Source organism: Tenrec ecaudatus, chromosome 3 (assembly GCF_050624435.1).
Source record: "Tenrec ecaudatus isolate mTenEca1 chromosome 3, mTenEca1.hap1, whole genome shotgun sequence".
Classification (NCBI taxonomy): domain Eukaryota; kingdom Metazoa; phylum Chordata; class Mammalia; order Afrosoricida; family Tenrecidae; genus Tenrec; species Tenrec ecaudatus.
In genome coordinates, this window is record NC_134532.1 from 181960160 (window position 1) to 181987583 (window position 27424).

Genomic DNA, 27424 nt, shown 5'->3' on the forward strand with positions numbered 1-27424 from the left:
TAAAGCAGACTAAAGAATAATCAATGAATTTTAATTATGATTCTTGTGAAGAATGTTCAAAGTACCATGGACTGCCAAAGGAACAAACAAATGTGCTAGAAAAATTACAGCCAGAATGCTCCTTAGAAGGAAGATGGCAAGATTTCAACTCAGATACTTTGGACATGTTACCAGGAGAGACCAGTCCCTAGAGAAGAATATCATGGTTGGTCAAGTGGAGAGGCATCTAAAAAGAGGAATACCCAAGACAAGAGGGATTTATTTGCACAGTGGCTACAATGCGTTCAGACTAGGAGAAAAGGTGCCAGACTGGGTGGGCTGTGTTTCCTTCTGTTGTACATAGGGTCGCTATGAGTCTGAACCAACTCAATGGCACCTAACAACAACGAGAGATCAACATATTCTGACAGAGTCCTTTGCTTTCCAGGAAGCTATGCCTGCCATGCTCTGAGCCCCTCGATCTCTCAAACTGCCTTAGCTGCTGCAGCTATGACATAAGCATAAATCAGAACGGAAGCAGAACCTAAGAAGCTCCTAGCTGGAGCTTTTTTCCTCGGTCCCAGTCTGAAATGGGCAAAGGTGAAATCTGTGCACGTCAGGGAGGCCTGCCATCCTGCACTAATCACTTAGGATGGCAATGGCACCGCAGAGTATACTGGAACTGAGTATTTCCAGCTGGCAGGAGGCACCGCCATAGCAGGCTGGTGTTTATGTTCCAATAATGTGAACATTGATAAAATTCCTGAAGAACAAAGTAAACATTTTAACCAGACTATCAAATACAGAGACAGCTCACTGCTCTCAAAACAAAACTCTTTTCTCTCATGAAGAGCACAACCTCAGAAGGACCCAGCTTGACCATCTGTATCAAAGCCCATCTCAGGGGCCCCACAGAGCTCAGGAAAGTATGTTATAATGGCTTTAATTCCTCCAAGTTTTTTTATTTTTTATTTCATATCAACATTAAATGCTAAATATTTTAAGAACTTTATTTGCAAATCAAAAATTCTTGAGTAACATGTTTTATAGAAGTAAGTAAATAATGAATAAAACTCGATATACACACACACCAAGTTTCACCATGAACACAAGCACATTAGAGGTTACCAGCAGGTCCTTTACCTGGCACAGGTCTGCCACTCGCTATTTCTTCCTGTCGCTGCTTCTCCTAAACAGAAGTGGAAGGCCAGGATTGATCAGAGAGGGGGGCTTATGTGGTTTTTCTTTAGCAATTATTTCCTCTTCCAAAACCAAACTCAATCTCGAGTCAATTCCAACTCATAGCCACCCTATTAGAAGAGAGTAGACCTGTCCCTGCGGGTTTCTGAGAGTGTAACTCTTTACAAGAATAGGAAGCCTCATCTTTCTCCCAGGGAGCTGCTTGTGATTTTGAACTGCTTTCTTCCAGTTAGCAGTGCAATGAGTAACCCATAGGCCCACCAGGCCTCGTCTATTTCCCCTGAAATAACTGTAAATCATTCTTAGTAAAGCTGAGTGAAACAACAAAAAAGTAGATAAGCAAAAACAAAAAAAGCGTAATTGCAACTACATCATTTATTGAGCTTTTCTGCTCAATTTTTAAAACTTTTGAAGACTCATCAGAGGGCTCTTTAACTTGGGGAGTAAAACTCACCCATTGTTTTTTGTTTTATTTTGCTGTAAGTCACTGCCACACTAAGCTCTATCACTGATCATCTAACTTGGCCAGTCTGGAAGTAATGTAAAACACTGGTGCAAGGGAAGGAGAAGAAAACACTATCATCTGCTAACTGTAAAAGTTTACTCTCTCCCAAAATAAACATACGAACAGAATTTGTCACATAACAGAGTTTATTAAAAAGCAAAATCAGCCAAGTGAACAAAAAAGGAACTCAATAAAAAAAAGAAGTATACCAACCATCACAGAGTCTTTCCATTTCTCATAAATTGCTTTAGCCAAATTCAGATCTATAGGAACAATACAATCTTCGGTTGTTAGACACTCTTGAGAAGGGAAAGGAAAAACAGAAAATATGATCATTACTAGGTAAGATATTTGCAGAACATGTAACCCACTACCTTATACTTCGTAACACTAGTTTGAGTTACTAGTTAGTAACACATGTTCCTTATTTTTCTGGGCATGCTTCTGTAACTGTGCCGCTACTTTCACATGCCTCAGGTGGAGTGGTTACACAAAGTTTATAATGATGTGATCAGTGCCACATGATGAATAAAAGTAGATACATAAAATTAATTCCTCCCCACTGGCCTACATATATGTCCTTTCTCAACTCCACCAGTCGACCCCTTTTCAATATGTGTCCCCTCTGGAATTAATCGTTAAGTCTATCTGAAGCAGCACCAAAGTGCCAAACAAGGTTCATCTAATCAGGTGTGGGGAGCGTCAGGCCCACGGACTACGTACAAGCTGTGAAAATCATCAAGACCATCTAACATCACCAGCATCACCAAAGAGAAGCAGTTCTGGCCATCATATGAGGGGTGAGTTAATGAATGAAGTGTCTGACCAGTATAGCCTGTGAATGATGTTATACTATCCAGATGGCCCTTGGCAGAAAAAAGATTTCCCACCTCTAATCTATATAAACGAGTATGAGGTAAATGCCAGAAAAAGATTCCAATGTATACATGGGTTACACACAAACTCCATATGAATAATACTACTTCTTCAAAACAACATTTTTTTTTAAAAAAATGCTCTACAGCATGTTCCATCAAGAATATATTGTCCTACGTGTAGTCAGGACACAGTAACATATGGAGTAATTTTACAAGCGAAATAGAACCAGCTAAATTCTATGCACACTAAGACATGTATACAGGTTTGTTGTTTTTTTCTTACCTGACTCAATGCCAACTGGGCCAAATAACTCATGGAGCTGAAATGCCAGCTCAAGGGGCAATACCAATTCCAGACATTCTATGGTCACGTGCTTGGCCGTCACTGGAGTTCGGTGCAACATCTCCATTTTCCGGCCTTCACTAACTCCAGCCGACAGACTATCCCCTGACATTAGAATATTCTCCATTTCCCGCACATCTGTGTCCACACATGCTTCTGTTTTTGTCAAAAATTCCACGTGATCCTTTGGAAGATTTTCATTTCCCTTTACCTCGCAAGGGTCAGTCAAATTATTTTCTTCCTTTGATTCAAGATTTGAAGTGCTCGGCACAGAGTCTAAAGAATCAGACACATTCAAAGAATGCATCCCGTCTCCAACCTCTACTAGACGCTTCTCCGTGTCACTCATATCCTTAGTGGTAGTGGTTCTTAGAGTGTCTGAAAATGACGGCTTTCTGCTCTGTGTCCCAGAAGGCCCTCCCTGACTAGTCGGAAGTGGCTCCCTAGCACTCTCTGGACCTCCAGCCACACACGGTAATAAAGCACTCATCTCTGCCTGCCCTGTGGTTCCTTCTTCCTTCTCCGCCTGCCCCGTGTCTCCCCTTTCCCTCTCCACCAGCTCTGTGTCTCCCTGCTGCCTCTCCACCTGCTCTGAGGTTCCCGCTTCACCTTCGAAGGCAGGCTGAGGCGGAATATCGCTGATGGCAGCTCCAGGACCAAGTGCTGGCCCCGTTGAATCAGAACCCTCTGTTGTATCTCTTGGGATAACAGTTGCCTCTGAATCGACTCCCCCAGATGGCCCAGTGGGTGAGTCATTTGATGTTTGGTGATTCTCACTGGCAGTGTATTCACGTAATTTATCTTCTGAATCTAACAGGAGAGTTGTGGCCCAAAGAATATCTTTGTTACACTTCTCATACAGGTCTTCTAGGGCTTCTGATGCCACGGACTCAAATATTTCGCATAGGGTATCAAGTTTTTCAGCATCGTCAGCAGCAATCAGCTCACTTTCTTCCACATGCGTGCTTTTTTCGTGCATTACCCTGTATGGAATCATTTCTTGACCACCCAGTTTGGAGTTAATATTGAAGGCTTCCGGTTTAAATCCATCGGGTCTTCCTGTTAATACTCCGACGGAATTGGAAACACTTATCTGATTCTTTTTGATTTTCCATAAGAGAACAAAATCCTGTGGTTCGGTCTGGGTACAGACGCCTGTGCCTGTTTCTATTCCAGGGACTCCTTTAGAGGTCTCCTCGGGAAACGCAGCTACAAGGTGTGCTTCCGCTACTCCAGGGTCAGTGGGTGCACTACCAAGGAAAGACAGACTTAGAGAGCCCTGTTCGTCATGCTTCGCTTCTCTTAGACAAATTTTACTCTCCGGGGTCCCTTCACTGGCTAGCATTTCAGAACTATCTAGGAGGGAGCTCCTCAAGGTTTCTCGTCCTTTAGGGCTTGTGCCGCTATGTGGTGTACAGGAAGACATTTCACTCCTGTGGTCACTAGTTCCAAATTCTAGAGTACGTTCATGGCCGCGAGCCTTTGACATTCTTCTTCTGGGCTTTCTCTGAGCTAAAGAATCCAATGGAGGCCAGCTATCCTTGGAGTTGAATGAGCTTGAGGTATTTTCCCACGTGCTTGCAAAAATATCCTGTTCGATGCTGTTGAAGGATTCTGGGGCACCATCATGCCAGAGCTTCTTGCCATCCTCTACACTATCATGTGCAGATCTGCCATCCTGGATGCAATCTCTGCCCAGATAAATACTAGCACCCCACAGCCTGGGTGGCTGAATGGGAGTATACTTTGTGTCACTTTGTGCAGATGAAGCTTTTTCCGCTTTTCGGTTCCTTTTTGTCCTCTGACTAATAGTCTTATTAACTGGCCAGTCACCAACAAAATCTGATAGCTCATGTCTTGGGAACGCTTCCAAGTTGGATTTGCTTTGCTGTTTCCCAAAGGCTTTTTGATTTACTGTTGGCAAAGAATATTCCGTTTGAAGTAGGGTAGTCTTGACAAAATAGCAGTCTTCTTGACTCAGTGATACTCCCGCTACCAAACCACCTCCATCTGTTTTACTACATTGCTTTGCAGAAGTCCCTTCTCCTGGCTCTTCCTTTTCACTTCTGACTACTGGGCAGATGTGGCTTTCAGGGTCAGAAGAAGGCATGCTGAGATCTTGCTGCGTGAAAGCACTCTGAACGTTGGGAGTCACACCAGTTATTTCTTTTCTTCCTTGGTCTAAATTTGCATCCGTGAGACATGAAATGCTCCCATGTAATGTCGTGCCCCTGGTCAATTCAAGTTTCTTCTCTGAGGTTAAGTCTAGGTCCTTCAAGGATGATGATAAAACATTTCCTTCTCTCGCCAGGGTAGAATCTTCATTGGCTTTTGGGCTGTAAGATGTTTTTAAAGAATATCATAAATGAATGATATCTCTTAAAGTTGCCATCAACACAATGACTTAAAGAAGAATTCAACTGAAAGGAGCACTTAACATTTATTGACTTATTTCTGAGACTAGAAATAAACTATATTAAAATTATATAAGTTATTCTCAGTCTGCCCCTAATGTACTATGAATGCATTCCTTTGTTTTAACCACAGTACCTAGCACAATGCTTGACACTTAGAAATCAAACTTTTGTCAAATTGAATAGTAAGCAGGATGTTTCGGTTTCAGGTACTTATTAAGTGTTAGTCCCTAAATTCTGTTCCCAGTAGAGGACTGTTTTAAGTTAAGCTTATGTAAAGCTAGCCGCTGCCTCCATTCTGAGGAAAAATATTAAACTTCATCTATAAAATCCCATAGTCTACCAATTGCACAATAAAGAGAAATGAGAATAAAAAGGGAAAGGCCTCATTTTATATGTCATTTGTTAAATTAAAAAACCCATCTTCAAAACTAGTTACAGACTCGGAGCACCTTGGCCTAATCATTACAATTTCAACTTCTGTGGTTTTCCTGCTGCAGATGGTCTACCTATCTTCCTTGCTGGCTTTATTCTAGAAGTTCTCCAGGTCCCAACTCTCCCCCTGAAACTGCCACAAGTAAAACTGTACCTGACAAACACAATTCAAAGTCCTTATTTGTATTAACACATAACTTTTAATATGATCCCAAGCCCTTTACTTCTATTCATATATAAACTCTATGAGATGAGTGTGGCTATTGCCATTTTACAAATGGAGACTCTGAGGTAGACAGAGATTCTGTAACATGGCAAAGCTCACAGAGCCTTAGAATTTGAACCCAGGAAACACTAGGGGATTTCAAAAAGATCCTGGGAAAAAAATGAAACTAAAGGTAATAAAATTTTTTTCATGGACTTTTTGAAGCTGCCTGCACCCCAGAGATAGAGAGTCCATGATCTTGAGTATTTGGCAACACTGTTTCTCCATAAAAGAAGAACTAAACATTTCCTACCCCACCCCACTCCCAATTCTCCCTTTCCATCATACAATATGGGCACCTCAAATGGTTTTAGATACTTAAGGCTCTTCTCAACTCATTTATTTATCCAATTATTCATATGTCCTGAACATTAACAGAATAGCAGATTAGATTACGTAAAGGAGGCAGGAATATTCATAGTATAATCATGTTTTCATAAAACCATAAGGACATCTCACTCTAAGACTATATATATCTAAATCCTTAAAAAATTAAGGTCTAACTTGTTTTTAAAGTTAATTGGCAAAGATAAAAATAAACAAACATATAAAGCTAACTGGCTATGATTTTTCAAGCTTCAAAATCATGCTTTTGCAAAATTAAGTGGTTTTAAAAAAAAAGGGTATTTCAAATTGAAATTTTTCTACATAAGATGTTTTAACTTACCTAGTACTTTTGTTCTCACAAGAATACACACACACTTCAATGCGCTCAGGTTTCCTGGGTATCAAAGAGCCCATGATTATTGGCACTGAAACAAAGTGCTGATAGTGGTCCAACATCCTTGCTATTTTTTCTGTGCTTACCCCGTGAATATTACGCCTGAAAATTCCAGAACATTCCAGGGGAGAGAAGGACAAAAAGAATAATGGTAATACAGCTTGGGGGGGAAAAATATCACAGAATGTCAAACTAAACATATTTTGTTAATATATAAAAATACCTAAGCTGACTTTGTATGATACAATATACACTACTTGACTCTAATGATCATTTTATTGAGGATATCTTAGATCACAATTTTAAAAATTATTCCATTTTTTAATTCCTCCATTCCCCCCCATATCTGAGATCACTAATTTTTAAATTATTCCATTTTTCCATTATTCCAAGTTATCTAACTTAGGAAAAAAATGAGCATGCCCTCAGTAATTTTTTTAATCATTTTATTGGGGGCTAATACAACTCTTATCACAATCCATACATACATCAATTGTGTCAAGCACATTTGTACATTCGTTATCCTCATAATTCTCAAAGCCCTCAGTAATTTTAAAAGAAGTTATTCTCAAGCTCTGGACAGTCTCAGAAGAATATAACTGTTATTTCAAGGCTGTAATTATTAACTCACCACCAACAAACAGTATCATGGAGTCACTTCTGACTCACAACCTAAGGACATAGTAGATTCTCCCTAGGGCTTCTAAAGTTGCCATCTCTATGTGGAGAAAACTCTTCCAGAGTGGCGGGTGAGCTCAATCTACTCACCTTGTAGCTAGTAGATCCATGTGTAACCCACTACCACCACCAGAGATAATTTATTATTAACTCATAAATTAAAAACATTCTACTACAGAGGCTTGCACTGTCATAAGTATAGATTAGATACTCTGAAAATCCCTCCTGCTTCAATAAAACTAGATCCACGTGAATTAAAGCAAGGATATTTCTTAATACATTCTAAATCACAAAGGAGAGGTAGGAGTGGGAAGAGCTCCCTAACAGGACGTCTCTGGGTATCAAATATGACATTTGTCATTTGGACTTTCACTCATGGCAGCTTATTTCTTTGTGTGGTTTTGTTGATGAGCTCATATTTGGTAGAACCTAATACATGGGAATCCTTAGGTCATAAACAAGGGTAATTTCTTTCATACAACACTTGGCATCTGCCTGGTGGCCAAACGGCACACTTTATCTCCTAAGGGTCTTATCTTAATGAAACTATCTCGGTTGGAACTCTCCTCTTTCGGGCTGAAGCAGCTGGATCCCAGTGTTAATATTAGCAACTGCCACCTGAGTGAAACTGGCTTTCATACTCACCTACTTCAATCGTGTCCGCTTTCAGATCACAGAGAAGCAAAGAGACAGAAAATACGAGAGAGGGGTTAAGAGACATAGACATAGAAAACAGAGCAAAAAGGTCTAGTGTATGTTTAGTCTAAGTCCCTGGAAAAAAGTGTATAGGATAAAAGCAACTTGGGGAAAAATGGTTTAGAATTCTTCAGAACTGCTGAAGGGCATCAATCCTCTGATTTAAGAAGACTAGCAAATCTCAAACAAGATAAACCATCAGAAATCACTTAGAAACATAGTACTGAAATCCTCATTCACCAAAGACAAGGAGAGGATATTCAAATAAATTATATACTAAAAGAAATGAAAAGACAAAGATAATAGTAAAATATTTTTTTAAATAGGAATCCATCATCTCTAAAGAAACCAACAATTACAAAGAAGCTGGCTTGCCAACAGTAAGAGTGGATATCAGAATCAACTGAAAGTTCTCTTTGAAACCAGAAAGTAATTGTCAATCTAGACCAGTGGTTCTCAATCTGTGGGTCGTGACCCCTTCGGGAGGACTGAATGACCCTATCACAGGGGTCGCGTCGCTTGATTCATAACAGTTCCAAAATTACAGTGATGAAGTAACAACGAAAATAACGTTATAGTTGGGGAGTCACCACAACATGAAGAACTGTATTAAAGGGTCGCAGCATTAGGAAGGTTGAAAACTACTGATCTAGGCAATTTGAACCTAACAAAAATAAATTATACGAATGAAAGCAATAAAAAGATTTTCAGATTGGGGGGGTGGGGAAAAGGAGGGGGAGAATTACCCACCAAGTAAGCCTTTACTAAAAAGAAAATTCTGAAAGATGAGCTTAAGGCAGAAGGAAATTCCCAGATGTGGTGGGGTAAACACTATTAATACGGCTCTTCTATCCATGTCTCTGTAGCACCCACCAAATGTCTGGGTGAGTGTATACAAACAGGGTGTGTGTAACACTGATAGAGGGAATTGGTCAGTTTTCATTACCACCATTCCCCAACCTGCCCCATCCCACCCCGGCAATAAGGATGAGCCATCTTTGAAGCAGTACCAGAGAAGGCCAGGACCATGAGACGAGCATGTTCTAAATCTCTTTCTGAAGTGGCACAGGCTAAGACCAGAGGCACTAGAGGCTGTGGCACTGAGATTATGAGACAGAGCAAGAGACTCAGCAAAATGGAATTGTGAGGCAAATGTGACAGGTAGGCTGGCTTCCTGGCCCACTGGGGCAGAAGCCAAGAGACCACATACATGGCTGAGAGGCTAATGATCAGAGAGAGACTTGGCTATTGGCTGAGGAGAGATGTTGCTGTGGACCAAGGACTATATTCTTACTGCTTACTCTTCCTGACTTGTGGCAACCTATTTATTTCCCTAATAAATTCCCATAATTGTAAGTATTATCTGTAAGTTCTGTGACTATTACAATAAGTTACTGAATTCAGCAAAGATATACAGGGCAATAGGAGGAACGTTTGGATCCAAGTAGGTACAGAAGGATGGAGGGTGAAGGCATTTCTGATCCCTGCCTCAGAGCAATAAGGAAGCCATTCACTGCATCAGAAGTAAGGTATATGATGCAAAGGGGAGAAGCACAAAGTAGTAACTCCATGAGTATGAGATCAAAGACTACATTCTGAACAGCAATAGCATGTGAGTTGGAAAGGAGGCAAGTATCAGATATGAAATGTTTGAAAGGTCTTATTCCTGTGAGGAGGAAGATAAGGAATCAGCTCAACTTTAGACTTAGAGTTTATGTGGCATCATTTATAAGGTAACTACTTCAAAAACAAAAACCGAACTCACTGCCATCAAGTCCATTCTTCCTCATGTCAACCCTATTAAGATAGGATAGAACTGCCCCCTATGTGTTGATGAGATGGTAACTCTTCTTAGGAGGAGAAAGCTTGGTCTTTTGCCAGCAGAGTGGCTGGTGATTTTGAACTGCTAACCTTGCAGTTATCAGCCCAATGTGTAACCACATCACCAGGACTCCTTCAAGGTAATCACTAGCGGAAGGAAAAGAGCACATATAATTTCCAAAGCAGTAGAGAGAGGAAAAAAAAACCAAAAAGGAAAAATTTGTATTCAACCAATCAAAAGAATTTCAAAATAAGGCAGTATATGAGAAAAAAAAATCCAAATACATCGTTAAAAGATATAGGAGAAAAGAGAATCACAGGAAAAATGAGATTGAGTACAGATATAGAGAATATAAAAGAAAACTAATTATATAAATAACCAAAATAACCATAAAAAACTAAGTTGATCAGCTGAAAGCTAAGGAATGACTGGATTAAAAAAAAATCTAACTACATTGTAGTTATACATTAGACCTAAAGATATTGAAAAATTTAATGAGAGCATGGAGAAAGAGTTAACACTAAAATAAAGATTAAAAAGAGGCTGATATAGCTCTAATTGAATTTGAAAAAGCATACTTTAAGATAAAAACTGGCATTAAAGAGGAAAAAATGACTACAAAAAGATGAGATTAAATCCATTAGCATGATGCAACAGTCCTAAAGTTGTATGCCCTTACATGAGAGCTCTAGAATATGTCAAGCAAAAACAGGCAGAAGCAGAAGAAACTGACATAGTCAATGCAAAATGAGATTTCAACATACCTCACTTATGGTGGGAGCTTTCAGAGAAACCCAAAGAAACAGAAAATAGAGCAGGAAATAAGTGGAGACAGAATTGACAGTGACTGCTAATGAATACGGAAAGGAAGTGATCTATACCTAAACATAAGCTGTCTTCTACCTAGTATTGAAATTAGTTAAGGTTGTCTGGAAGAAATGCACTGACCAAAATGAAGGGAGTGCTATCCTCTCAAGAATTACTGAGCACAAAGCCAAAAACATCATGAGTAACCTTTGCATTGAAGGTAAAGCAGGATGGGGTGGGACGAAGCGAGACTGAAACAGCTGGGCAGTGGATACCTTTGCCAACTCTACCTCCAACCCCTCTTGGACTCCTGTCACCAGGCAGCCCTAATCATTTCTCTATCCCAGTAGCACATGACTCAGGTGTGCCAAACTCCAACGTTTATTCTAGTTTCAAATATTAACACTATGTGGTTAATAGGTACTAAAACACTGGCTCGATAAGGCAATTTAATTTTTTTATGTTAAGTAATTTTAGAAATAAAAACATACAAACTTTTCATGAAACTGGGGGTTGTCGATTTAAGTGGCACACTGCCAGCTCTATCAGCCTTGTTTCATTCATTGAGATGGACTTCTTGTCACTACCGTGAAATGAAAATAAATTAGATACCCTCCAAGTTTTACCTTGCAAGTTCCTTTGGTTTAAACTTCCACCAAGTATCTGGTTCCCGGAAAAGGACTTTATACTTATATTTTTGAGACTATGTATAAGAGAAAAAAAACATTTGAGGCTAATTATTTCCTGGAAATTAAGTTCATTGTTTCCAAATTCAGAGCATGTTAAAACTGGAAGAACATAAAAGATCATCCAATATTGCTGGTTATGCTAAAGTGGTGAAATACATCTCTTGGACCCAGTAATTAACATCCACAACTTATCCTACTAACAAATACTTACCTAAGATTACAAAAACAAACAAAAACCAGGATATCTAACTCACCATTATTTGTAATAGCTCAAAAACGCAAATATCTCAGTAGCCATTAATTTGGAACCAACTGAATAAGTGAAGGTATAACCATACAATGGGATTTCTTTTTAATCAGTAGGTATTAATGAGAGAAGAGCCTTAAACTACATTAAATGTAAATCAACTTTCATTTGGGTAAAAAAGGATTATTCACACTTCTATACACATGTAGGAAATTTCTGGGTTCTCAAATATTAAAACAACTACCTTTAAGGAGTAGGACTCTAAGCACTCTTTCATGATTTGAATTTTTATCATACATGTGTATGACTTTCATAATTTTAAAAATTACTCTAAACAATGAAATTTTCAACATTTTAACATGCCTATGATCTAAAAGCCAAACCTCACACTTGTATACTACAGAGATATATTTCCTCTTATCTACTCAAGGATAACTGAGTTTAGCAATTCCCTTCTGTCCATGGCATCATTCATTCTTTAGACATGGAACAGACATGAAATCCTATCAATAGACATAGAATCATTCCTTACTTCTGACTCTACTTCTCCTGACACCTACTTCCCCATTCCTCAGCTCCTCTTTGTAACTAAAGGTCTCAAACAAGTTACCGATACTGATTCTCTCAATTCTCTTTTCTTCTATCTCTCTTAACTGAGAATCAAGATCAAGCATTACATCCACAGTGAAAACCTGTGGACTGAGGTAACTCTCAATTCCCTTTCACGTGGCACAGTTCACAAAACCTTCTCCTTAGACTTTCTGCACTACTCTTGCTTTTCCTCCACCTCGATGGGTGTGTGTTCCTCAGTCATGTTTTGCTAGTACTTCCTTTTCACCCAGACACCTTCAGAGTGGAGTAATAACCCTGACTCAGCTTGGTCGTCCACTCTTGATATATACTCACTTCCTTGGTAATGTCATCCTATCCTCTTGGTAAATGTCACCCATATGCTGGTGACTCCCTTAAATACACACACCCACACATACAGTCAGCCCTCCACAGCCATGGGCTCCATATTAGCAGTCAACTGACCGTGCATCAAAAATACTCAAGAGCAGAAAAAAAAATGCAAAAGCAAGTAAATGGTCACAGCAATCCCTCAAAAGCTAAGAGGGAACACGGAGTGCTATTTGCATAGCATTAACGGGGTAATGGGTATTATACGACATCTAGAGACGAGTTTTAAACATAGAGGGAGGGTTCCCGATCCAGCAGAGTTGTGTGTCCTACTCCTGAGATACTTCAAAGTCTAATTAAGAATGTGTGGACCCCCATGAAGCCATACTACACACAAGTTTGCCAAAAGATTTGAGTGGGAATAAGCTTGATGGACTGATCATACATGAGATTAAGAGCACTGGTAAAAGAAGTAAAGCTTTGGAAGCTTCCAGCCCTGCACCCGCCCATGGCCACCACTGAGCAGCTGTCCGCATGCACCCGTAAGCACTATACCTTTATGGTTTTAATTACCATGTAAGAAAAGAGAGGAAGAGAAACATAGAGAAATGAGCAATTGAAGGATGGCAATACAAGGCTGCCTTTATTTTCTACCTGGGGGAACTAAAGCTTACAGAACTCTCTAAGATGACGGCAGGAATGTTACAAGACTTTCGGATAAACCATGCAATGCAAATGCTGGAAAAGAAACATCCCGTGGTGAATCTATTTACACAGGAACACCAAAAGACAAAAAGTAAGCCTGTTTTCCGTTTCTGGTGCACTAAAATTAAGTATTTGTTTTCTTTACTGTCCATGCCCAGAAGTGATAGCTCATTTGCTTTCCAAAGACATCATTTTCTTCAGAAAGGTGAAGAATCTCATCTTCAAAGTAGCACAAGCATACTAGGCACAAGAACTGAGGTAAACAGAGTCATGTGTGTTGAGGATTATAAAGAGGAAGTACAACATTCGTTCACTCAAGGAGCATGAATTGAACTCCTATGTATTAGAGATGTGCTGATCCAAACACCCCATACTAACAAAATGTCTCAATAAACATATGTCCAATGAGTATATGATTCCTATGAGCCAAGAATAGCACTATATCCTAGCTATTCAATGATGAACAAAACATAACACGACTTTCAAGAGCAGAGTAATAGCCCAGAGACAAATCCAGACTGTACAGCCTGCGAGCTTAGAATAGGGTTTGTTTCCAAAGAATTTTTTTTTTACCTGCAAAGCCTACAATTACTATCCTTCCCTTTATAAAGAAAGTTAGCCACTTTTAAACAAGCACTACTACAGGAGACCAAACATTCAACATTTACACAGAAGCAGAGAAGGTGAGGAGGGGCAGGCAGGCCAGGTGGAAATAGTGAGTGTTGACACACTGCAGGGAGTGTGATCAATGCCACTGAAATTTGTGTATGACTTGTTGAACGGCAATCTAACCTGCTGTGTAAACTTTCACCTAAACACAATAAAATATTAGGGTGGGGGCTAGTGCTAGCCGAACCCCTGGCTTAATGCTTACAAACCAGGGTAGTTATTGCTGTGGTAGGAATAAGCCAGGACGCTATGAGAACAGAGAAAATACCTAACTCGGCCAAGTTAATAAAAACCATAACAAGTTAAAGTTTGATAACATCTTGAAAGATTATGTCAAAGCTAGACCAAACAAAAAGTCAATAGAAAGAAGATAAAAGAGGAGGAAAGAGGAACAGCAAAAGGGCTAGCAATTAAAAGGAATCTGGCAGAGTTGGAAGTGGCAAACAGTTCCATTTACAGAATTATGAATTTCTCAAAATAGCGAAATTTCAAAAGAAATCTAAGGAAAAACCACCACATTTTTATTCTGCCAAATAAGGGCACTAAGAAGGAGAAATGAAATAAATACAAACATACACATACATACAAATAAATAAGTATACAGTACCTTTCTCATAGAAGACACCAAGACACATAAGCAAATAGTCTCAGAATTTAGAAATTAAATTAATTAGCTTTATGGAATAAATTAAGCTATCCTGCCCTTCTTATCTAATTTTGCTTAGGAACAGAGAAGACTCAACTACAGTTAGTTTAAGGGTTGTTTGATGAGATTCGCTTGTTTAAGTAACATACCCCAATGACTTCAAACTCATGACCACAGACAAGACATGGTAATTTATAGTACAAACCAAAGCAACATATGGCCTCATCTCCCATGCCTGTAGGTTTGTATTATCTATTATTATAGGAGAGACTTTCTTCTCAAATGCTTCTTTTGCTGAAAAACACAAACAGAAAATTAAAAATCTTTTTAATATTATGATTTTTTTTTAGAAATTTGATCTTACTTTCATAATTTAAAAGCCATAAAACTCACTGCCACCAAGTCAACTGTGTCTCACAGCGGCCCTATATAGGGCAGAGTAGGTTCTTCAAGACTAAATCTTTATATATATATATATACATACATATATATGTATGTATATATATAATTTTAGTGGGGGCTCATACAACTCTGATCACAATCCATACATAAATCCATTGTGTCAAGCACATTTGTACATTTGTTGCCATCATCATTCTCAAAAGATTTTCTTTCTACTTGAGCCCTTGGTATCAGCTCCTCATTTTTCCCCCTTCCTCCCCGACCTTCTCTCCCTCATGAACCCTTGGTAATTTATAAATTATTATTATTTTCCCATGTCTTACACAGTCCATTGTCTCCCTTCACCCACTTTACTGTTGTCTGTCCCCCAGGGAGGAGATTATATGTAGATCATTGTGATTGGTTCCCTCCACCTTACCCTCTTGATATGGCTACTCCCATTATTGGTCCTGAGGGGTTTATCTGTCCTGGATTTCCTGGGTTTCCAGCTCTGATCTGTACCAGTGTACCTCCTCTGGTCTAGCCAGATTTGTAAGGTGGAAATGGGATCATGATAGTGGTGGGGATGAAGTATTAAAAAACTAGAGGAAAGTTGTATGTTTCATCAGTGCTATACTACACCCTGACTTGCTTGTCTCCTCCCCGCAACCTTTCTGTAAGGGGATGTCCAGTTATCTACAGATGGGCTTTGGATCTCCACTCCACACTCCCCCTCATTCACAATGATATGATTGTTTTGTTCTTTGATGCTTGAAACCTGATCCTATCAAAACCTCATGATCACACAGGCTGTTGTGCTTCTTCCACATATGGGCTTTGTTGCTTCTGAGCTACATGGCCGCTTGTTTACTTTCAAGCCTTTAATACTCTAAATGCTTTATCTTTTGAAGGCCAGGCACAATCAGCTTTCTTCACCACATTTGCTTATGCACCGCTTTGTCTTCGGTGATCATGCAAGACTAAATCTTTACAGAAGCAGAATCTGTCCTGCAATCATTTTATTCATGGTTCTACTTTTGAATATATGAAAAATTAAAATATAGGTAAATGTCATATAATGTGATACTAAAATTAAATCATAATCAGAAAGAAAACATTGCCTAAGAACTATCTAAGTTGATGTGTGTATTTCATGTATAAATGATGACAGAAAAAAAAATTGTCTCAGAGCACAACTGCCATAGGGTTTAATGGCTGTACCAACATCATAGTCAGTAAAGACAAAAACAATCTCACTGAAAAAGGGGATCAGACAAGGATGCCCTTGTCCCCACTTTTATTCAACATTGTACTGGAGGTCATAGCTAACAATATAAGGATACAAAAGGACATTCGAGGCATTCATTAGGAGAAGAAGAGGTGAAACGATCATTAATTGCCAACTACATGATTCTATACATTGAAGATCCCAAAAGCTCCACAACAGGAGTGCTTATAGCAAAAGAGGAATATGGAAGAGTGGCTAGATACAAGATCAACAAACAGAAGTCTATTGGATTGTTATATACATCGGATAAGACCACAGAAGAGGAGAGCAAGAAGACAGTGCCCTTCATAATAGCCAAGAATAAGTTGAAATACCTAGGGATATGTCTAACCAAAAGAACCCCAAAAGATTTGTATGAGGGAAAACTACAGAACTCTACTACAAGAAACCAAAAGTGACCTCCACAAATGGAAGAATATCCCATGCTTGTGGATTGGAAGACAACATAGTAAAGATGTCAATCCTACCCAAGGCACTAGATAAGTTTAACTATACCAATAGAAATACTAACATCCTTCTTCAAAGAAATGGAAAAACTGACTACCAACTTCACATGGAGAGGGAAGAAGCCCAGAATTAGCAGAGAATTCCAAAAGAGGAAGGGCAAAGTCGGAAGGCTTACTTTACTTTACCTGACTTTAAATCATACTATTATTATGGCCACAGTGGTCAAAACAGTGTGGTACTGGTGTAATGACATACACTCAGACCCATGGAAAAGAACAGAAAACCCAGAATAAAACCATCTGCATACAGACAACTGATCTTCGATAAGGGCCCCCCAAAAAATCAAATGGGATGTAGATGCCCTCTTAAACAAATGGTGCTGGAAAAAAAAAAGGTTATCTGCCTGGAGAAATATGAAGTTAAGACCCTTATCTCACCCTACGCACAAAAACAAACTCAAGGTGGATCACAGACCTCAAAGTAAAACTCCAAACTATTAAGACCATCAACGAGGTAATCGGGACAAATCTAAAAGCCTTGGCTCAGGGAATACATAGACTAACTGAAATAGGGAAGGATACACAGACAGAAGAAGCCTGAAGTTGACAAGTGGGATATCCTTAGTATACTAAGTATACTACACTAAGGTATTTTACCTGTGTGCATCGAAAGACTTCACAAAGAGTAATAAAAGAACCCGCAGACTGGGAGAAGATCTGTAGCAATGACACATCAGACAAAGGGCTTGTTTCTAAAATCCATAATACCCTACTAGCCTCCAGTAAGAAAGAAGCAGAAAACGCTCTGAGGAGGTGGGCAAAGACCTGAACAGAAGTTTCACCAGGGAGGAACCCCAAATGGACAATAAGCATATGAAAAAATGTTCTCAATCATTAGCCATCAAAGGAATGCAAATTAAAACAATTTTGAGATACCCACTAACACCAATGAGGATAGCCCAAATAAAAAAATCAGAGAGCAACAAATGTTGAAGAGGATGTGGTGAGATAGGAACTCTCTGGTCTTACAGATACATACAGCCACTATAGAGAGTGATCTGGCCCTAAAGCAATTGGAAACTGAGCCACCTAACGACCCAGCAATCCCTCTACTGAGCATATGCCCAGAAGAAGTAACAAACAGACCGCAAACTAGTCATCTGCGTGCCAATGTTTACTGCGGCACAATTCATAATCACAGAGATCTGGAAACAACCTAAATTTCCATCAACAGATGTGTGGATTAGAAAACTCTGGCACATACACACAATGGAGTACTGTGGAGTTATTATGCATGCCTAAAAAACAATGATGAACACATGAAGCACATACATCGTCTCATGGGAAGAGTTGGAGGAAATTATGCTAAGTGTAGTTACCCAAGTACAACATGAGTCCACTGAAGCAGGTCCAGTCAGCACAGTGGGTACAGAAGAAAAACTACTTCATACATAATGTTCAGGTTGAGAGATAGGCACACGGGCAGGAGACAGACCAAGCCCACTGATGCATACGGCAAATGGCATTGGGGGGAGCAGGGTACTAAAGCACCCACAAGAAAAGTATTGATTATGTCTGCTCAGGAAAATGGGTGAGAGTGCAGACATCATCATGGTGTACCAAGCCTTGAGGGCAACTTAATAGCATTAAGCAATCCATTAACAGAGAGGGCTATGGGGCAGGTTCCAAGCTAAGCTATGCTGACCCCTTCCCCAGAAGAAAGTGCGACAGAGGTCAACAATGAAGCTGCAGCTGGGGTGAAGGGCCGGCCAATGCCACCCAGGAGAGCAAACTAAGAAAAAGAGTAAGGGACGAGACCCCATTCTGACAGACCAAGTCCTGAGGATGCATCCCTGCTTGGAGCAGCTAAGGCACAGAAAAGACTATAGGGCCAAACAGCTCAAGACATGATATGTCCCACAGTAGAGCACAGGGCTACAGAGGACAATACTGGGGGCACAATGGGCGGAGTGAGTCTGGTCTGACCTCCATAGGGGGGCAGAACAAGAAGGGAACATAAAAGACCAGCAATGGGAGCAGTCACAAAGTCCCTGAGGAATCCCGAAAATAGACTTCAGACTCAGAGGGGCGGTGCCCGGAGCCCCGCTGGACTCGTGGGGAGATAGTCATAAAGGTCAGCGGATAGGCCTAGAACTATGGATATGGTTTTTGTTGTTGTTGCTGCTGTTGGTGGTTGGTTGGTGTTTTGTCTTCAGTGTATCTGCTTGGTCTATCTATAAAGACAGGCATCAGAAGCAAGCCTGAGAAGAAAGCAACAGGACCAATGGTTCAGTGGGGTTTTAAGGGAGGTGGAAGTGGAAAGAATGGGGCAGTGAGCGAACATGGTCATGGACAGGGCAACAAGTAGGGATCTAAAATCAACAGTGAAGCAGGCATAGAGTTCCTGGTTGTGGTGGGGAACAGCGTAATCTAGTCGTGAGGAATTCCTGAGAGGCAAACAAGGGGTGTGACAATTAGGTTTATTGTGCCAACATGGCCAATAGGAACATGTGGGCTTAGTCAGGTCACAGATGTATTGGAGGACAAAAAGATAAATGGCTCTTCAAGACCTGCCCACCTCTCTTTTGCTCTCTGGTGATTGGACTGGTGTGCTGATGTTTTAGCTAGTTCTTTGCCTCAACCTGTGAGCTACACTACCTGTGGGATAGGCCAACCTATAGATCGTGTCATGAGGACTTGAGGCTACTTCGAGACCTGCTTCACCACGCTGCTGGTGCATATATCACTTAAGGTTGAGGCTGGTGGATCCTGTTGCCTCGTATTGCTTGTGCTTGATATCCCATCTGGGTCTGCTTCACTAAGCTCCCAAGCTACTGACTCTTGGTGACCTACCCTGCTACTTGCTGCCTTTGGGAAGACTCTGCTTGCCTTGCCTGGACTGTCTGCTTCCTTGACCTTGGCCCCAGCAGCCCACGTGAATTGAAGGTCTTCCAATATATTAACTGTTTCATGGAAGTGAGTTGAACTGAACCCTCTGTACTGCTGTATGGACTAACTAACTGTTATATTCCCTCTCACTGTACAAACAGAGAGAGAGAAAGAGAGACAGAGAGAGAGATCCTGGTTTCGTTTCTCTAGAGAACTCTGCCTAATGCAAGGGGTGAACATGATAGTGGGACAGGAGGAAGGTGAAAGGAAATACAGGAAAAAACTAGGAAGCAAAACTATTTATAGAGGTATAAACGTAAAGGTGTACATATGTAAATATACTAATACACAAAAATAGGGTTATTGGCCTATGTACATATATTTATATGATAATAAATTGAGACAGTAGACAGACTCTGGGCCTCTAGTTAAATATTCCCTCAACACAAGAACACTTGGTTCTAATAATGTGGCACTGAATGATGCCCAGCACCCTGAAAACAATCACTGAAGACAAACTGGTACATAAACAAATGTGGTGAAGAAAGTAGACAGTGCCCAGCTGTTAAAAGATAAAGCATCTGGGAGCTTAAAAACATGAAGTCAAGCAAGTGGCCATTCTAGCAGGGAAGCAACAAAACCCACAGAGAAGAAGCACACCAACCTGTGTGATGAGATGTCGACGGGAACATGCACCAGAAGTTCAAGAATAACCTCATCAAGGTGATGGAGAGGGGTCAAGGTGGAAACCCAGAGCCCATCTGTGGATAATTGGACATTCCCATACAGGGAACTACAAGAGGCTACAAGGAAGAGAAAATGCACCCAGAGGCCAGTTTAGGGCTGATGAAACACACAACACTCCTCTGGTTTTTTAATTTTCCTGCCCCCACTATTATGACCTCAGTCCTACCTCGCAAATCCTGCTAGACCAGTGTAAATACTGTGGTACAGACAAGACCTTTCAATATATGGAATTCTGGAAAGACAAACCCCCTCAGAATCAGTAATAGGAGTAATGATTCCAGGAAGGTAGTGGAAGGGAAGGGAGTGGAAGGGAGGGGAAGGGGGAATGATGGCAGAATAACCACTCTCAAGGGGGATGAATACCAGGACAGCAGGTGAAGGATGAGAATGGGTGGTGTAAGATATGCAAAAATAATTTAAAAATTCATAATATATTAAGGGTTCATGGGGGTGACAGGGTGCAGAAGAGAGGGAGAAAAAAGAGGAGCTGATATCAAAGGACTCAAGAAGAAAGATAATGTTTAGAAATTGTTGATGCCAACATGTCCACTTGATATAATGGATGTATGGGCTATTTTAATATATGTTAGAGCCCCCAATAAAATGATTTATTATATATATATGTATATATATATATACACATATACACATACACACACACAACAAAGCATTCTCCAAAAAAAATGGTAAAATGGCTGTAATCTTTTTTTAATCATTTTATTGGGGGTTCTTACAGATCTTATTACATTCTATACATCAATTGTATATTTGTACATATGTTGCCAGCATCACTTCTAAAATATTTTCTACTTGAGCCCTTGGTATAAGCTCCTCTCTTTTCCCCTCCTACCCCCAACCTCCCACTCTTGTAAATCCTTGATCAATTATACATTGTTGTTATTATTTCGTATCTTACATTGTCCATTGTCTCCCTTCACCCACATTTCTGTTATTCATCCCCTCCGGTGGGGAAGGGGGAACTATCTATCTAACCTTGCGATGGGTTCTCCCCTTTCCCCCCTCTCCCCCGGACCATCCCCCTAACCTCATGATATTGCTACTCTCACTATTGTTCCTTGGGGGGTTATTTGTCCTGAATTCCATGTGTCGAGAGCTCTTATCTGTACCAATGTGTATTCTCCATTCTAACCAGATTTGTAAGGGTCATGGTAGGAGGAGGGCAGGGGGAGGAAGCTTTCAGAAACTAGAGAAACGATGTGTGTTTCCTTGGTGCTATACTGCACCTTGGTTGAATCATTCCTTCCTTATAACCCTTCTATGGGGGGATATCCAATTGTCTACAGATTGACTTTGGGTCTCCACTCCAAACCCCCTCATTCGCATGGACATAGTTGTTTGTTTTGGATCAATGGCTGTAATCTTATGGAAGCAAATACCAGTTTTTTGCCAACACATCTCTGGGTAGATTCAAACAACCAACCTTTATGTTCATAACCAAGCACTTAAATCATTTGTACCCTCCAGAGACAATACATGTATAAAGAGAGTAAGATTTTTTAAAGGGGGGGGCATGCTTGGATCCATAATCAATGCTCATGAAAACAGTTGTCAAGAAATCAGGTAACATACTGTATTTAGGCAAATGTGTTACTTAAGACCTCTTTAAAGTGTTGAAGAGCAAGGATCACTTTGAGGACAAAGGTGTGCCTGACCAAGCCACAATATTTTCAACTGCCCCATATGCATAGGAAAGTTGGACAAAGAATAAAGAGGACCTTATTTAAGAATTGGTACATTTAAATTATGTCAGTGATGAATTATACTGAAAATACTGGACTGCCAGAAGAACTAACAACTCTATCTTCGAAGAAGTAGATTGCATCTCATATACTTTGGACATGTTATCAGAGACCACTCCCTGCAAAAGCACATCATGCTTGGTAAAGTAGAGGATCAGCAGAAAAGAAGAAGACGTTCAATCAGAGAGACTGACACAGTGGCTGCTACAATGGTATGACTGTGAGGACTGGACAGTGTTTGTCTTGGTTTGGTTGTACGAAGGGTCACTATGATTTGAAACTTACTGACAGCACCTAACCCACAAAACAAAATATTTTTCAGGGCCTGGAGACAGCTAACATTTATTGAGCACCTACTGTGCTGATGGAACAGAGGCTGATGGAAATTTAAGTAGTAATGTTATTCAAACTCATGCAGTCCAGAGTTCACACTCTCCATCACCATCCCAAACATTCTAACTGACCTTTAAACCCAAATTCTTCGTTTACACCTGGGTACAATTATAAACACACAGTAGGCACTCCACATAAATGCTTATTAGACCAATTAGACCCACTAAAAACTCAGCAGGTGTGGCAACATTCTAAGGCAGGCAGTGTGAAGTGTGAAAGCAGGCTGAGTGCCTATAAACAAATACACCTTCAAATAGCTCGGGTTCTCACTAGCTGGATAAATTTGGAGAACTATTTACTTTCTCTGAAACTTAGAGTTTCAAATGTTTACAGAGTTTGCAAATGTCCTCGTTTACAAAATGATGTAGATATAGGCTTCACTTTGGTCATAGTAATAATTTAATAAATGAGAAATCACAGTAAATAACAGTGGCCAGCACTTAGTAGGTGCTCATGAGAATTGCTAATCTAGAGTCTTAAAGTCCATGTATAAGGGTCAGAATAGGCAAGTCACCCTGTAGCAACAAACAAGGACATAATCTCTCTGGGAGTTGCAACAATTTTGATTTATTTCTCAACTGATCAAAGTCTACTGAGTGTCTAACACTCCTCTTTGGTTAATGTGCAAAGGGAAAGGAAGTCTGGAGAGTCTAGCACCAACAATTAAAAAGTTCACACCAAAAATTAAAGGGGGAAAGGAAAGAAGGAAGAAATATAATTAAAATGACTATATGCTAAAAAGCAATGTGGCATCCTAAGCTAGACCCTGAATGAATGGACTTCAATGCAAAAACTGGAGAAATCCAAATAACAACTGTACTCTATTTGATAGTAATGTACCAATGCTAATTTCTGTTTGGGAAAATGTACATTTATATAAAAATGATTACATTTGGGGAAGCTGAGTGAAGGATATGTAGAAACTACTATTTTTTGCAACATTTCCATAAATCTAAAATTATTCACAGTAAAAAATTTATTTAAAAATATAGACAAAAACAAAAAATTGATACAATTTAAAATAAACAAACATTATGATATTGTGTATTGTCAGGAATTTTCTTACATTAGCTACATTATTTTCAGCAAGAAATTCAAGCATTCAGAAAATTAATAATGACAACAAATAAGTCTCACAGGGAAGTTAACAAAGTTCTGCCTCTTCTCTTACAACTAAATAATAAAAAGACAAATGGCTCTATTTAAAAATGGGCCAAGGTCCAACTTCCAGCAAGATAGGGAACTCGGTAGAACAACTATCCAGACCATCTATATCAAAGGCACAGGAAAACTAATGAAACAGATACAGATGGTAATCCTAGAACATTCTGCTTCACAGGAAAGGATAATGAAGTGGATTAAATACCAACGAGGACAAGAAACTGAACAAAAGGAATAGTCTGATCCAATCCAGCAATCTTGAAATTTTTAAGCAGCATTGCGAAAGATGCAATCCTCCCTCGTTCCCCACACCCTCCTGTTGACTGTTCCCACCCTCACCCACCAAGTGACTGCTAACATCTTCCACTCTCTATCCCATACAGTACACTGCCCCACCTGAGGTCAGAGGTGTGCCCTTGTGAATCAGGCAGCTGGTGCAAGAAATACTTGAACTCCTTCTCATCAGACCAGCAGAACATGCAGTGCCAGGTATCTAGCCACTCTTGGATGGTCCTTCCGTGACAGTTTCACAGCCGCCAGCTGCTTCTATGCCCCACACAATTTCTTCCATAAACAAACACCCTGATTTCAGCCACCATGTGAGCTAGTATTAACTACTTCCAGATCAGCAACCGTGCCTACATAGCCCAGCCACATTCATATATCCTGCAGTCACACCAACTATGCACTACCCACTCCTGTACTACCTGATCTTCAACAGATCCACCAAAGCACCAACCAAACTGGACCTCAACTATGCTATTTAGACAGTAGACAGAAAACTATGAACTTAGTCACATTCCATATTATACCTATCAAGAGACAGGTGGTAAGTGGTAAAAGTCCCTGGAACATAAAATTATCAATTAAATACAAATGACAACAGACATTTAAGTTCACAGAAAGATATAACATAAAATGGTCAAAACAAGTAACCAATATGCAAAGCCAGAATATCGTCCTAAAGAATAAAAGACATTGGAACTACCTGAGAAGAAATTGAAAAGAACGGTATATAGATTCCTTCAACAAACTGAGAGAGAAATCTACAAAGCAATAGATGAAATCAAGGAAAACACCAGAACAAAACTGTAGAAGAATTCAGGAAAGCACTACAAGAGCAAATTAGAAAAATCAGAAACCACACAAAAACAGCAAATATAAATCCAGATCAACTTTATGATTTCAGAAATAAGTAATATATTAAAAGAACAAAGAAGGCCAAATTAGCTAGCATGAAGATAAATCTTTCAATATTAATCTGCCAGAGGAACAAGCAAAAAAAAACAAAAAAGAATTAAAGAAAGCCATCATCAAGATGAATATTTACACATGATCAGAATTTCAGAACAGAAGGAAACAACAAAAAGTACAGAGAAAAGTATCTAAGAGTTGGTGGAAGAAAGCTTCCTTAACATCATGAAAGATGAGATTAGATTATATGCAATCAAGAAGCTGAACAAATCCCCAAAAATGATAGACGCCACCCCCAAAGGAAAATTACCATGACATATCACAATCAATCAAACTTTCTAAAACCAAGGACAAAGTTCTGAGAGCAGTTTTGAAAAAAATGAAGTTACCTGCAAAGGGAAGCCAATAAGACCAGGCTCTGGTTGCTCAGAAGAAACCATGAAGGTAAGAAGGCAATAGGATGACAAAGATACAACTCTAAAAAAAAGAGAAAAAGATGCTAACCAAAAATTATGTTTATCGAGGACCTGATGCAAGGGGCTTAAGTGGAGAGCAAATGCCTTGAGAATGATTGGGGCAGGGAATGTATGGATGTGCTTTATACAATTGATGTATGTATATGTATGAACTGTGATAAGAATTGTATGAGCCCCTAATAAATTTTTAAAATTTAAAAAAAAATTATGTTTATCCAATAAAAATGCCCCTCAAATACAATGGTGAAATTCAGACATTTCCAGATAAACAAAAATTGAATAAATTATAAAACTCAGACCAAGCTTATAAGAAATTCTAAAGGGGGCTCTTTGAAAAGAGAAACAATAACCTGAGATTAACATAAAGGACAATACCAACCAGAAATCAACACCAATAAAGAAGTATCCAAAGAAAAACAAACCTACAAGACTGAAAATAGGGCAACAGAGATATGAAAATGTCATGAAGACAATTGTCATGTAAACAGAAAAAATTGTGTAGTTACAAAACTTTCAAACAGATAGTATGTCAAGTAGATTTCAAGATAGCACAAACTACTTTACATCTGGGAATAAATAAGTGTGATAGTTACATAATCTGTTGGCAGTTTGAGACTATTAAGAATGAAGAGGTGGAGTTTAACCTGTCAATCAGGTCACAGTCAAGGCGGCAATAAGGAGATAAATAGCTCACTGGAGGCCGGACAGATGCTCACTCCCTGCGCTCATTCCCTGCGAGACACTCTGATTCTCTTACTGCTGGCAAGCCACATGGAGATCCCTAATGGAACAAGAGCCCTGGAGCTGGAGAAGCCACATGGAGACCCATGCCAGCACTGAGATGCTTCCACCCTGTGGCATTTTACATAATCTTTTTCAACTGCCCTTCCACTTCACCAACCGTGACGTCCTTCTCCAGAGACTAGTCACTCCAAACAGTATGTCCAAAGATGTAAGATAAAGTCTTGCCTTTCTTGACTCTAAGGAGCACTCTGGCCTTATTTCTTCCAAAACGAATTTGTCCTTTTTCAGCAGTCCATGGTTCTTTCGATCGTCTTCTCTAGCACCACAATTCAATCCATTGATGATTCTTGTTTTCTTTATTCAATGTCCAACTTTCACGTGCATATGCTGAAATGCAGCATAACATGACTGGGGTCAGTTACATATTAGTCCTCAATGCAACATCCTTGTTCTTCAGTATTCTACAGAGATCTTGTGCAGCAAACTTACCTAATGCAATACGTCTTTTGATCTCCTGACTGCTTCTTCCATAAGCATTGATTGTGGACCCAAGCAAGACAAAATTCTTGACGCTTGAACCCTGTCAGTGTACTGCTACAAACACTGTTAGATGGTCTTGAGGAAAACTTTACTTGTATGCAATATCAATGATATTGTTCTATAGCTTGAGCTTTCTATTAGGTCACCTTTCTTTGGAATGGGCACAAATATGGATCTCTTCTAGTCAGTTGGCCAACTTGCTGTCTTCCATATTTCCTGGCATAGAATAATGAGTGCGCCCAGTGCTTCTTCAGCTTGTTGAAACATATCAATGGGTAGTTCATCAAATCCTGGAGCCTTGTTTTGACTAATGCATTCAGTGAAGTTTTATCTTTTTCCTTCAGCACCATTGGTTCTTGCTCATACGCTACCTCCTGAAATGGAGGAATGTCCACTTGTTCTTTTTGGTATGGTGACTGTGTATTCTTTCCATCATTGTAATGCTTCCTGAATCATTCAATATTTTGCCTACAGAATCTTTCAAAATTACAACTCAAGGCTTTTTTTTCTTGAATTCTTTCATTTTCATATATGCTAAGCATATTCTTCTCTTTTGGTTTTCTAATTCTAGGTCGTTGCACATTTCACTATAATATTTGCCTGTCTTCTTGAGCTGCCCTTTGAAATTTTCTATTCATCTCTTTGACTTCATCCTTTCTTCCAGTTGCTTTAGCTACTCTGCAATTAAAAACAAGTTTCAGAATCTCTTTTGACATCCACTTTGATATTTTCTTTCTTTCCTGTCTTTTTAAAGACCTCTGCTTTCTTCATAAATAATGTTATTAACGTCCTCCCACAGCTCATCG

The 27424-nt window shown here is 39.6% G+C and overlaps 1 protein-coding gene and 1 pseudogene across 1 annotated transcript in view; one reads left to right on the top strand and one right to left on the bottom strand.

The window, feature by feature from the left end:
* Nucleotides 1-27424, bottom strand: part of N4BP2 (NEDD4 binding protein 2) — a 92300-nt gene that overhangs the window by 26715 nt on the left and 38161 nt on the right. The window contains 6 exon segments of the mRNA XM_075544408.1: nucleotides 1123-1168; nucleotides 1898-1983; nucleotides 2846-5241; nucleotides 6687-6842; nucleotides 11370-11446; nucleotides 14805-14893. Of these exon segments, the coding sequence (XP_075400523.1) occupies nucleotides 1123-1168; nucleotides 1898-1983; nucleotides 2846-5241; nucleotides 6687-6842; nucleotides 11370-11446; nucleotides 14805-14893 (2850 nt within the window).
* Nucleotides 11523-13101, top strand: LOC142443099 (ATP synthase F(0) complex subunit j, mitochondrial pseudogene; annotated as a pseudogene).